At 35.9% G+C, this 13,354-nt stretch overlaps 2 protein-coding genes across 2 annotated transcripts; both read left to right on the forward strand.

Moving 5' to 3' along the window:
- Positions 1-520: 520 nt before the first annotated feature.
- On the forward strand, positions 521-6,091 carry exosc7 (exosome component 7). Its single transcript, XM_028461877.1, has 8 exons — positions 521-607; positions 1,318-1,419; positions 2,315-2,409; positions 3,679-3,841; positions 4,572-4,642; positions 5,434-5,557; positions 5,643-5,798; positions 5,922-6,091. The coding sequence occupies exons 1-8, from the start codon at positions 551-553 to the stop codon at positions 6,024-6,026; spliced, it is 873 nt and encodes a 290-aa protein (XP_028317678.1). The 5' UTR covers positions 521-550; the 3' UTR covers positions 6,027-6,091.
- Positions 6,092-9,468: 3,377 nt separating this feature from the next.
- Positions 9,469-13,181, forward strand: LOC114472556 (tetranectin-like). Its single transcript, XM_028461878.1, has 3 exons — positions 9,469-9,624; positions 10,490-10,594; positions 12,483-13,181. The coding sequence occupies exons 1-3, from the start codon at positions 9,528-9,530 to the stop codon at positions 12,887-12,889; spliced, it is 609 nt and encodes a 202-aa protein (XP_028317679.1). The 5' UTR covers positions 9,469-9,527; the 3' UTR covers positions 12,890-13,181.
- Positions 13,182-13,354: the final 173 nt, after the last annotated feature.

Below are 13,354 nucleotides of genomic sequence, written 5' to 3' on the forward strand. Positions count from 1 at the left end.
CATCAAGCCAACAACTCTCTGAAAGCATTTTTAAATTTAAATGTTAAATACATTTTTTAAATTGAATTATTTATGCTGCAGAATGCCATTTATTTACACCTTTTTGACATAAATGAGACAATCATCAGTTACCTTTATTTTTCAAAGCTCACAGATAGTCATCACAAGAAGGTAGTAATGGGTTTTATTATTGCTGTTATTTGAATGCACTTAAAAATAAATAAATAAATAAATAAATAAATAAATAAATAAATAACATTTCCAGTTTGTGGATTAAGCAAATAACCTGAGACACATAAAACAGTATATTAAAATATGTACTTTTTAATTATGAGGCTGTACGAAGCTTCATAAAAGCTTTAAACCTAAATTGTATAGTAAAATGTATCCTGTTGCTTTTGTCAGATAGTAATACTTTACAACCGTTTATTTGTGCATTTAAATTTGACCTTGCCGTAAACACTTTTTGAAAAATTAACATTTTTGGTCTTTGTCGCGTGCTGATGACGTAGCAGTAAAGCGACATCAACACTCATGCAGGATTTTCAACATGGCAACAGTACAAGTCAGTGAGGCTGAAAAGGTCTACATTTTACACGGTATAAGGGTGAGTTCACGTACATATATCATTTGTTTTACGCTTTGTTAGCAAAAGATTAGGAAAGAATATCACAGGGTTCACTTAGCTTTGTGATAAATATTTAAAAAGTAGCGTCTTATGTGGCGCCGATTGTAATGTTGCGCATGCTAAAATAACAGTAACTTTTTGCAACAAACCACGTTTAAAAAACGTAGCTGATTTTTTAAAATATTACTGTTGACCACATTTACAGCGATATTTGTGATGTTTTTTCTTGTAATAATATGTCAAGATTTAGATTTAATATTTAAAATGTAGCATTTAGATTTAAATGTAACATTTAGATTTAATAATTAACGTTTAGATTTAAAATTGACATTGTATTTTTACGAGAGAATGAAGATCACAAATTTCACAAATATTGCTTTAAATCTGGTCAAAATTCCCATATGTTTTTTTTCAAATGTAGTTTGTTGTTAAATGTTACGGAAAGTTGCAGTTTATTTTAGCATGCGCAACTTTACAATCAGCGGCCCATATAGCATCTCACTGTGCCCATTGTTTCTTTTAATACCTCTTCATCTTGTTTCTGTATTGTTAGATTTAGTCATCTCCTGTGTGCTACAGTTTGTCCAACAATAGGCTTAAATCAAAAGACAAAATGAAAAACGTAGAAATTATCAATTTTTTACCTCACCTGCATGTGTTTTAGTGGTTATTTGCTCCTTGTTCTTCAGGATGACTTACGAGCGGATGGCAGAGGTTGTGAGGACTACAGACACATGGAGATAGAGACGGATGTTGTGTCTAATACAGATGGATCAGCCAGAGTCACGCTGGTAACCTCACTGCTAAAAACATAGGCTGTGTTCAATTAGTCCCTCCTATTTCCTTTCCTATCCACTTTTCCTTAACCCCCGGAAGTGTTTAAGTGGTTGCCATGATAAGGAGCGTTCCAACTCCTTTTAACCTCCTTCAGCTTAGGAAACACTGATGCATCCTTTACCAAAGGTGACCAGATAATGCTGACCCACAATTCCTTGTGGCGACAACATTTAAAGGGACCCGCTCATCCGAGCGTTCACGGAAACTCACGATGACTGAAAACAGAGCACACTGTCCTTCAAGAAAAAGGGATCAGAGACATTTTTAGCCACATTGTTTTATTCAACATATTTTATTCACCTAGGAATGCTTTGTGCGGTTGTACATTTGTATGCCTACAGCGTTATGTAGGCATATATCTTGCATTAATGTAACAATTTCATAAAGTCATACTTATTTTTGGATTAATGTTGATTTTTGAGTGGAAGGTGAGTGTGAACAACCGTTCTCAATGCAACGTTCTTTTAGATTCACTTTGGTTCCTCGTAGCCTCTTTTTTTGATTTACATTGAAACCTTGTGATATTTGAGATTATATCAGTGGTTAGAGGCACAGGGGAAAGTGTTGTAAATGCACTTTTAGTCGTCACTTCTCAGAAATGTGTATATACCTGTAGTGAAAGTGCATCTGATTGTCAAAACAACGTGATGGCCTTTCCCTAACTCCTTTAGGAAGTCTCCTAAAGCCTTTCTTTAACCCCGTGATGTCATCCACGGGGATAAGGAAAGGAGATAGGAGGGACTATTTGGACGCAGCCATTACTTAATATCCTGTCATCATCTCCAGATGTTCACAGCTAAATCTGATGAATATGAATATCTTACAAAGTGTGTGCATTTTCTCTGTCAGGGACACACTGCAGTTCTTGTTGGGATTAAAGCAGAGATTGGCAAACCGAGGCCTCTGGTGCCAAATGAAGGATATTTGGAGTTCTTTGTTGACTGGTAGGTGTGGTACGTGTGCGTGATCCGACCTCAAGCATTATTCGTTTATCCCCCTATATTATAGAGCATCTAATTCAGCCCGTAGGAGAAAGTAAAAATGTGAGAAAAAACATGTAGCATTATGTTAGCTACAAAATAATTCCGTTGTAGATATCTCACCCCCTCCAAATATATGGAATCAGAACAGTACCATAATGAATGAACTCTTGCAGGGTTTTTCACGAATGCACATGCTTTGTTTCACAGTTGTATTTCAGATTCACAAATGCAATCATATACATTTTCTCCACACTCTTGTTTGAACACTCCGTATGCGCACACATATCAGTAGCTCTGCAATTGGTTTAAAAGTGTGGCGAAAATGTAAGGAGCCATATGATTGGCTGAAAGCAAACACACCTGATTGGCCGATGAATCTGTCAATCACTTTTATCAGCCAATGGTGACGTTCGTTGACCCGCTACGCCAGGGCAGTCTCAATATTCACCGCAGAGATTTCTCTCACAAATACAGAGGTTTCACTGCACAGAAGCAGTTTGTAAATGCACATTCAGCAATTTGCATCATATGTGGATTCATATTACAAGTGTGTCTCAAAATAATATTTGTGAAGTAGAGCGTGTGCATTTCAGAATTTATATTACAAGTTTGCATAAAATATATATTTTCTCACAGATCGTGTGCATTTGTGAATTTAAAATACATTTGTGAAACGAAGCATGTGCATTCGTGAAAAACCCTGCAAGAGTTCATTCATTATGATACTGTTCTGATTCCACACAAATACACTTGGATACAAATGTACACATTTCCCATCCCTACATTACATGATGGAAGTCATTTTTTTTATCTCAAATTGATGAAAAACCTCATTGTTCTTCTAAATTAAATAACAATTGTTCATAATATCAAGGAAATTTAAGTAAATTTAAGTTTAATGCTTGGATATTGTCGATCTCTTATATAATTTGTGTAATTTATACCAGGAAGTGTAAATTAGGGCACATTAATGTTGAAATTGCTCTTTTCCCAGCTACAATCCATGGCCCACTTGAGATCAAACTGGTCTGTTTTTGGCCCCTAAACTAAAATGAGTTTGTAAGTCTAAGCAACTGGCCATGTAATGGATTTTTTCACCACTAGAGGGTAGTCTTACAGAGGCATATCAAAGCGATCAGCAGATGCCTCCGAGGATGTCAGGAGATCAAAGTGAACTTCCTGAATGAATAAAACAACATATCTCTTTATTTGTCTTGTATCTGCCACCAGCTCGGCCAACGCCACCCCTGAGTTTGAGGGCCGTGGGGGGGAGGAGCTTGGCATCGAGCTGAGCAACATGCTCTACAAAGTGTTCAACAAGCACTGCCTGGACCTGAGGAGCCTCTGCATCAGTGAAGGAGAACACTGCTGGCTGCTGTATGTGGATGTGCTGGTTAGTTTCAGCTGCTTTCACTTACAGTACATTTAGACCTTTTTTTAATGATGAATGAACATTGTTCGCGATCTGTGAGAAAAAGCTTAAGAAAACAAAAAGAAACTTATTTCAAGTTTGTTTTGTTTTACATACAGTAAATAATTATCTTTACACTTTAGTGCCACATTACATGTCCACTTATTTTTGTCTTATCATTACGGTCTGGAATGATGTCATCAGGATAATTTATATTAGGTTAATTTAACGTAAGTTGATCAAAACTTAATCAATAAACCTGCTCCGATTCAGTAAACCATTGATCCCTGAGGGGGATCAACGCTCTCATACGTTTTCATGTCACATATAAATAATTAAAAAGGAGCAATCAAAATAATTTTTGACATACATTTTTGTTTAATTATGGTTTTCTTTTCATTATTATTATTTTTATTTATTTTGTTTCCTCGTAGGAGTTAAAAACCATTTTCTGGAAAACAAAGATGAATTATTTAAATTAAAAAAAAAAAACAAAATAAAAAAAAAAGAATGTGGAAACGCAGAATTTGGAAACAATAAAATAAAATAGATTTTATAGGGCCCTACTGATATCACTAACTGGCGATCTGTAGTATATCCTTTACAATTGAATTGAGTGGCTGTTTTTTGTTTGTTTTCCACATGAAACCCACTGGTCTTCGATCAGTGATTGTAATGTAACCAAACTTCTATTCACGCACATTCTCCACAGCTGCTACAGTGTGATGGAAACTTGTACGACGCCATCTCAGTCGCCGTCAAAGCGGCTCTTTTCAACACAAAGTGAGTCATGTTTAAATCAGGGGTGTCAAACTCATTTTAGTTCAGGGGCCAAATACGGAGCAGTTTGATCACAAGTGGGCCACAGATGTAATGCGGGAAAAACGAACAATTTCAACATTAATGTGCCCAAGTTCACTTTTTAAGTTTTAAATTAGACATGAAGTATGGAAGGCATCAACAATGTCTGAGCAATAAGTGGCAGAGACTTAAATGTCCTTTGATTTTAGATTTTTTTTGACCAATTTGTATTTAATTTGGGGAGATTTTGTGGAATCATTTGAGAGAAATTGCAGGATTTTGGAACAATTTAGAGTTCTTTCAACAACATTTATTGTGAACTAGTTTACGCTCCTTTTTAAAATATAAAACTGTAAACATAAAATACAAAACATGTAAGAAACTGATAATATCCTAGCAATAAGTAACATATCTGTCCCAACAGGACAGAAATCACTTTCATATTCCCAGATTTTGTGACCAATTTCTAGTAAATGAAGGGAAATATTATGTAATAATTTGTAAAAATTTTGAGTTTCGCATTAGAAAAATTACTAATCACACAATATACGCACTGGGAAAACTGTGAGCCCCTGCAAATATTGTTGAGTTTTATTTATACAATAATTCATGCTATCTCATCATTTTTACTTTCTCCTGCGGGCCGAGTTAGATGTTCCAACGGGCGGCTTTGGCCCCCAGGCCTTGAGTTTGACACGCGATTTAAATTCTCAGATTTCCCTGAGCAACAAAATAAAATGTGACCCACAGTCCACTGAACGTCTCACCAACAGAATTCCCAGAGTTCACATATCAGCTGACGAAGACGGCGGGAAGGAGATCGAGTTGTCCGACGACCCCTACGACTGTATGAGAGTCGACGTGGAAAACGTTCCCTGCATCGTGACTTTGTGCAAGGTTCGCTCACCTTTTCTGCTTCTTTTAAAGAAAACTTTTCCAATCAGACGACACTGACGCACACGTGATGCGGCTCATCCCACAGATTGGACACAGACACGTGGTGGACGCCACCCTGCAGGAGAAGGCCTGCTCCGTGGCCAGCGTCCTGGTCTCCGTCACACACAGCGGTTCAGTCACCTGCACCAGGAAGGTGGGGGGGGGCAGCCTGGACCCCGAAAGCATCTTTGAGATGATAGAGGTGAGCCTTTGACTTTATTTAGAGAAACCCACCTGTGTCCCAAGCTTTCCAGTGTGTGTGTGTTTGATTTCATTATAGCTTCCTCCCTAATATCAATTCTTTGTGTGTTTCATTTGTTTTCAGGCTGGTAAACGAGTTGGTAAATCCCTCCATGCTCCTCTCATGAAGCTGCTGCAACAAGAAGAAAGTTTAGGAAAGAGAAGGCAGAAAGTTGGCTTTCTTGGTTAAAATTAACTCTTGTATTTGTCTGTATAAGTACTCATTATTTTCTAATAAAATATATCTGGACTCTCTGCTTCTCTCTTTACTTTAGAACACACGTGTGCAAGTGGCGGCACTTGGTCAAATTTTTGGTGACCCTTAAAGTCAATGTACAAAATTTCTCCAAAAATACACCAAACAACAATAAAAATACACAACAATGACAATAATAAACACAAATGGCCTGTACTACGACGCAGTTTAAGTATATCCTGGATTTATTTCAGACTTTAGTGACCTTTTGCCAATGAATACCCCTTGTTTCCTATTTTTTGTTCATTTTTGCAAGTATTTTTTGGCCACTTTTCATCCAAATAAGCTTACTTTTGCCTAATAAATACCACTTGATTCATTTTTTCCCTACATTTTGCCTCTTTTTCACTATTGTTTGCCACATTTTGCCCATTAAAGCTATGTTTTGTCATTACATACCACCTGTTTCCCCATTTTTTGGTCACTCTTGACTGCTTTTTTCCTATTTTAATGACTTACTCTGTTCTTGCTACGTTTTTGCCACTTTTGGACCATTTTTGGCCACCTTTTACCATGTCTGCCTCCACTCGTTCATCAAAAACATAGCGACCGGACCGGTCCACTTTGGAACGACCGCCCACTGGGACGATGGCAGTCCACCCCTGTGTTCAGTTACCACGGTGATTTAACGCCCTATAGGAAGTTATCCACCGTTGTGTAGTACAGGACCAGAAGTTAGCGCGATAAGAGGAAATCCAGATTCATAGTACAGGCCCAAAAGGACAATGAAAATACACAAAACCTCAAAATTACCACAAAAACCCTTTTTTTTTGTTCTTTCCTGTGTTAATGCACAGATCCTAAATGCTGACATATATTTGTTTCACTATGATTGAGTTTGGTATTAAATCATTGTAATAAATAGTTTGTTTTTGTTATGTGAATATACATATTTAAGAATTGTTTGAATGTTTCAGTATTTTTATTTCATTACAATTGTTTTCTTTGACACTCCAGAATGTGAAAAGTTTGATTATAGAGAATAAAAGGAACAATAACATTTTAAGGTAATTTTCAATCCTTTTTTTTGCTGTTCACTGCATTTAAAACAGAACAGTATCCAGCTGTTTTTTTTTGCCATGCTCACTTTATAGTTAATTTCTCTTTGACCACTAACATGCTGTAACATTCTCAATAATCCACGTGGCTGTTCCTCGGACCTGAAGAAACCTGTGCTGTCAGCTCGTGTTTGCCACGTGACAAAGCTGAAGATTGTTAGTAGTGAAAGTCTGACAGAGCGAAGGAAGCAGATGGGACTGGATTATTTTCACTGTCCAGTCCAAAACAAACCCTTACTGGGGCCCAGAACTCTCAGTGCCCAGAATCTGAACCTTGGAAAGTACATTCATAAGGTGGTAACACTAGGGTTTTTGTATGTACTGTATATATATATATATATTTATTTTTTTAATTTATTTATTTTTTAATAATAAATCCCTCAGATATTGTGTGGTGTCACTTTCATAATTGATCGTTCAGGGGTTCTCAATCTTGGGTCAGGATCCCATTTGAGGTCGCAAAAACACTGGGAGGGGGCCACCAGATGCCTTCAAAAAACTAAGAATATTTTTTTTAACAATCATTTTTTACCATTTTTCTGCAGCTACAACAAACCTGCCATAGTTTAATCTATTTTTCTTGCCATATTTTGGCTACTTTTAATGCATTTTTGCTACATTTCTCCCATTTCTACCACTTCTCCATTAAATTTCAACACCTTTTCGGCATATTTTTCCCACTTTCAAAACATTTTCGGTACTTATAAACCATTTCCACCACTTCTCCCACCTAATGTCACATATGTTGACCCATTATTTTCACCTTTAACATCTGTTCACCATATTTCATGCCTATTTTGTTTGCCAGTTTAACCACATTCATGATTTGTCATGCCCATTATTTGCCAGTTTAAAATAATTTCTTCCTACTATATGTTCTAATATTGAGACTTTTAACAATTTTTCTGTCCCTTTAAACCAATTTCTGTGGTTTTTAAAACCCAATTTTACCACCTTTTCCACCATTTTTGATCACTTTTAACCCATTTTATTTCTGATTAAAACAATGATTTACATCTATAAGATGACTATATACTGTGGCACAAATATTACTAAACTTGCTGGATAATATTCAGATAAATAAATAAATGTGGTTATCACAGATTCATAGAACAATGGACCATAAAAACCTCTCCCCTTTAATCCCCCTTAGAGATGGCCCTGTCTCCACATGACTGTTCTTCCATGTCCATGTCTGTGTTCAACCACCTTTAGCTACAGTGGGGGTCCCTGATCTTTGGAACCTTTATTTTGGGGGTCGTGGGCTGAAACGGTTGAGAACACCTGGTCTAGATAATTACAAAGGTAGAAAAACAACAATTTACCTTATTCTTGGGGCAACTACTTCCTAGTGATGAATGCAACTTCCTGTGTGATAAATGGATGAAATACATCCTAAAACAAGCACAAATCAGTTCATAAACGTATGATCTGGTCACGGTACAATGAAGATGGGGGCGGGGCTCAATGCAACTAATAGGCCAATTACATCTATGGCTGTTGTCTTTACATGCAATTTGAATTGAATTTATTATCTTTGTTGATCTTTTGTATTGTATTGTTATATATCTTAAGTTACTGATTATTAATCAGCCCGTTTTTGTTTTCCTATTCTGTTCAGTACTTATTGTGTATTTCTAGAAGCAATATGATGAAAATTGTATGGTTAAGAAATGGGGTGGGATTAAATAAGTCTTACTTCTTCCCACTCCCTTTTGAGCAGACATAATATTACAAATATAACATGTGTACATGAATCTTATATATTATTTTGAACATCTCTGATTGTTTTTCTTATTTTGGAGTTTCCTTGTACACAAACAGCTATTTTGTTCCTTTTGTTTTTTTTTGTTTTCATGTCTCTGCTCGAAAAAAATAACCAAATAGATTAAATTAAATACAAGTGAATGCAACACAAAATGCTTTACACAATAAAAACAAGAAGTCTCCTCTTATTATTTAAATAGATTAAAATAACTATAATAGCTGCTGTTTAGTACAACACATGCATGCAATCGTGTTTTCCAAAAGTGTTAAAACAGAGAATAACAGTGTTTTTCCATGGATAATCTGCAGTTTCCTGTTTCAGGCTTTTAAAACAGTTTTCCCAACTTACTGGATTCCCAGCAGGATTGTGTCATTGCCTGATGGTCTACACCTGTGCTCCAGTCCTGGCTCTGAGCAGTGTCTGAGCTCCATGTGAAGAAGAGCCAGAGGAGACACGCCCAGCCCAGGATGAAAGGCTCCTGAGGTTACACTGTGAATTCTACAGACCCCTGTTTCTGTTTGGTGAACAGAGAGAAAGAGAGGCAGTGTGAGCAGGACACATAAATTGTGAGCGCTCACATTGGAACAGCGTCCACCAACAGGTCCAAGCATGGAGATGAGAGGAGCGTGCGTGCTGCTGGGAGTGCTGCTGCTCACTGGCTGCTCATCCTCACAGAACCTCACCAAGAAGAAGCCTTTGAAAAAAGGTAGATGGAGAAACCGTCAGACACACCACAACCACAAACAATAGTGAGAACATATCCACATTACACTCTGGACTGCATGTATTTGGTTTGATTAGCATATGTTAGTATTTATTTTAGTTTATTATCATATGTTAGTATATTATCATATGTTGGTATTTATTTTAGTTTATTATCATATGTTAGTATTTATTTTAGTTTATTATCCTTTGTTAGCATTTATTTCAGTTTATTATCATATGTTAGCATTTATTTTAGTTTATTATCATATGTTAGTATTTATTTTTGTTTATTATCCTTTGTTAGCATTTATTTCAGTTTATTATCATATGTTAGCATTTATTTTAGTTTATTATCATATGTTAGTATTTATTTTTGTTTATCATATGTTAGCATTTATTTTTGTTTATTATCCTTTGTTAGCATTTATTTTTGTTTATTATCCTTTGTTAGCATTTATTTTTATTTATTATCCATTGTTAGTATTAATTTTTATTTATTCTATGTTCATATTTATTGATGTTTATTATTCCATGTTAGGATAATAAACACAAATGAATACTAACATAGATTAATAAACAAATAAATACTAACCTAGGATAATAAACACAAATAAATACTATGTTAGTATTAATTTATGTTTACTATTCTATGTTCATATTTACTGATGTTTATTATCCTATGTTAGTATTCATTTGTTTATTATTCTGTTAGTACTTATTTGTGTTTATTACCCTATGTTAGTATTTATTTGTGTTTATTGTCTTATGTTAGTATTTATGATCTATGGCTTCTGTGTTTTTGATTGAGTCAGTTTTAAACATGTGAACTGATTTTTTTTTAATTTTTTTTGTTCTTCTTGAATCAGATGCAACAAAGGCTCCAAATCCTGCAATCGAAGCGCTGCAGAAACAGATTGATGATATTTTCCAAGAGCTCAATCACCTGAAGGAACAACAGGCCCTGCAAACAGGTAAACAGAGTGATGCCTGATGGGAAAATCCATTATTAAGATTCCGCGCTGAAAAATCTACCAGAAATCAACACACGGAACAAATAAAATGATAAATAAAATTAATAAAAAACTAAAATGTAAATGACATTTGTTGTACGTGTGATTTTTGTCATTAAAATAAAATAGAAAAATTACACTTTTACAGTCAAATCTTTAATACTGAATCTATTTACGTAGAAGAAACATGTTGAAATGATCAACGAGTAGTTGATGTAAAACACATAATGGATGCTTTTTTCTTCAGATTTATTGTCATTAAACAAGTAGATTTATTGTGAAAGTGTCTGTTTGAGTCAAAGCACCCTTAAAGGTACATTTGAAAATTTAAATTCGATAATACATTAAATAAACAGGAAAAACTCAAGAAATATATAGGATTTTTTTTTAATCCTTAAATCAAAACTCAAGTCATTAGAAAATTTTGTTATATTTAATCATGATATTATATAATATTTCTGTGCTTTTGGTCGACATTTCATATGTGTTCTGATGAGCAAAAGTGTTATTGTTACAGAAAGTGTCCTTATTTTGGGGGTCATGGGCTGAAAAAGTTGAGAACCACTGGTTTGGTTAATAGTTCAGACTGAGCCCACAGATTGACCAGTTTTTCTTTTAGATTAATAAACCTATGCTGAGTTTGGGAAAGCTGAAGCTGTAAATCCTACAGTATTTGTCTGGCATAGTGAGCATTGTGTGAGGTTAAAATGTGTGTTCACAAGTTGAAGGCGATATCCTGCCATGTGCTTCTATTAAAAATAGCAACAGATGGAGCAAACATGGCTATATTTGAGTGTCTGGAGAACACATGACCTCTCTGCGCTTTAAAAGAACACTGAATTATTATCAGTTGTTCCTATAAATCAGTGAAGACACGAGGCCTGATGTTTGTTTTGTTAAGTTAAACCATGAAAACTGAAAACCAATAAATGCCAGCAGTTTATTAACCAGTTCCAGTGGTTATTAAACACTTTTCTCTGTGATAATTCCAGTAAGTTAATACTGTCTTCCTTTAAAAAAAAAAAAAAAAGAAAAGTTATGGTTTCATTTATTCAGACAACTTTTTTCAGGAAATTTACTTTGATCTCCTGACATGTTTCGACTGCCAACTGTCTGTCTTCCTCAGAGGGCGTCTGCTGATCACTTTGATGTGTCCTTTGAAGTTTCCTTGACTTCCTCATAAAAATTCCAGCAAGTTTCTTTTTGAATACTATGTTAGGGTTTCATTTATCCAGACAACTTTTTTTCAGGTAATGTAGTTTGATCTCCTGACATGCATCTGCTGTTCACTTGAATGTTTCCTTATGCGTGTGGCCAGGCTGACAGAACTGCTAAGTTGGCCACGCCCAGAAATAACTCATGAGGACACATCAAAGTGATCCGCAGAGACCTCTGAGTAAGACTGACAGGAGATCGAGGTGGCTTTCCCAAGGAAAAGTTGTCTGAGTAATGAAAGCTTAACATATGATACAAAAAGAATCTTGCTGGAATTATTACACGAAAGTCAAGGAACATCAAAGGACACATCAAAGCAATCTGCAGATGCCTCTAAGGAAGACTGACAGTTGGCAGTCAAAACATGTCAGGAGATTAAGGTGGATTTCCCGAGGAACAGTTTTCTGAATAGATTAAACCTCAACATATTATTCAAAAAGAAGACAAAAAGAATCTTGCTGGAATTATTATGCGGAAATCTAGGAAACTTCAAAGGAAACATCTAAGTGATTAACAGATGCCTCTGACATAGACTGGCAGTTGACAGTCGAAACATGTCAGGAGATCAAGGTGGCTTCCTGAGGAACAGTTGGCTTAACATACTTTTCTGTGTTTGTTCCTTTTATGCTTTCAGTTTGTTTGAAAGGCACAAAGATCAATGGCAAGTGTTTCCTGGCCGACCCTCTGAGCAAGCAATATCACACTGCCAGTGAAGACTGCAACTCTCTGGGTGGTGTCCTGAGCGCCCCGACATCCATGGAGGAGAACCAGCAGCTGAGAGACTACGTCCGGCAAAGCATCGGCCCGGACCAGGATATCTGGCTCGGCATCAACGACATGATGACCGAGGGAGCCTGGGTGGACCAGACCGGCCTCAGTGCTGCATACAAGAACTGGGACATCTCTGACTCTAGGTTCCCCCAGCCAGATGGTGGCCAGGCCCAGAACTGTGGCGTTCTGTCTCTGTCCGCTCAGGGGAAGTGGTTTGACGAGAACTGTCGTAAGAGTAAGCCCTCGGTCTGCCAGTTCAACATCGTTTGATCAGATCATTCAGCTCACTCATGTTTCTACTCTTTCCAGGGTTGCAGGTCAATTATAATTGTAATCGCGTAATTGATAATTAACTACAATTATGGCGTAATTATATTTGTTAAAAATCTGTTGCTGTCGTAATTGTAATTACTTTGTGATTGAGTTCAGACATTTGAATTTATAATTGTAATTGCCATGAAAATTCTATAAAAGTTGTCAATTATAATTTAATGCAAAACTGGGGAACCATCTCACAGTTCTATATGTACAGTTCTACACATATGTAGTCAACAATTATTAAAATATGTTTCATGTCAAGCGTTTCCCACATTTTACTATTTAAAAAAAATTGAAATCGAGGGGTTTACTGACACAAAAAAGGCTCAGACGCCCACACCAAAAATATTAAAATCTATATTTTCATTGATTAAGAAGCCTAACAAGGTAAATAAATAGATAATAATAATAAGATAA

This window comes from Gouania willdenowi, chromosome 11 (assembly GCF_900634775.1).
Source record: "Gouania willdenowi chromosome 11, fGouWil2.1, whole genome shotgun sequence".
NCBI classification, from domain to species: domain Eukaryota; kingdom Metazoa; phylum Chordata; class Actinopteri; order Blenniiformes; family Gobiesocidae; genus Gouania; species Gouania willdenowi.

What these genes read in the sequence shown, in the direction of transcription:
- exosc7 (XM_028461877.1), top strand. Translation starts at nt 551, where the DNA reads ATGGCAACAGTACAAGTCAGTGAGGCTGAAAAGGTCTACATTTTACAC. An exon ending in TTGGAGTTCTTTGTTGACTG is followed by an intron (nt 2,410 to 3,678) that starts GTAGGTGTGGTA and finishes ATCTGCCACCAG; the next exon opens with CTCGGCCAACGCCACCCCTG. An exon ending in GCATCGTGACTTTGTGCAAG is followed by an intron (nt 5,558 to 5,642) that starts GTTCGCTCACCT and finishes CTCATCCCACAG; the next exon opens with ATTGGACACAGACACGTGGT.
- LOC114472556 (XM_028461878.1), top strand. Translation starts at nt 9,528, where the DNA reads ATGGAGATGAGAGGAGCGTGCGTGCTGCTGGGAGTGCTGCTGCTCACT. An exon ending in GAAGAAGCCTTTGAAAAAAG is followed by an intron (nt 9,625 to 10,489) that starts GTAGATGGAGAA and finishes TTCTTGAATCAG; the next exon opens with ATGCAACAAAGGCTCCAAAT. An exon ending in ACAACAGGCCCTGCAAACAG is followed by an intron (nt 10,595 to 12,482) that starts GTAAACAGAGTG and finishes TTATGCTTTCAG; the next exon opens with TTTGTTTGAAAGGCACAAAG.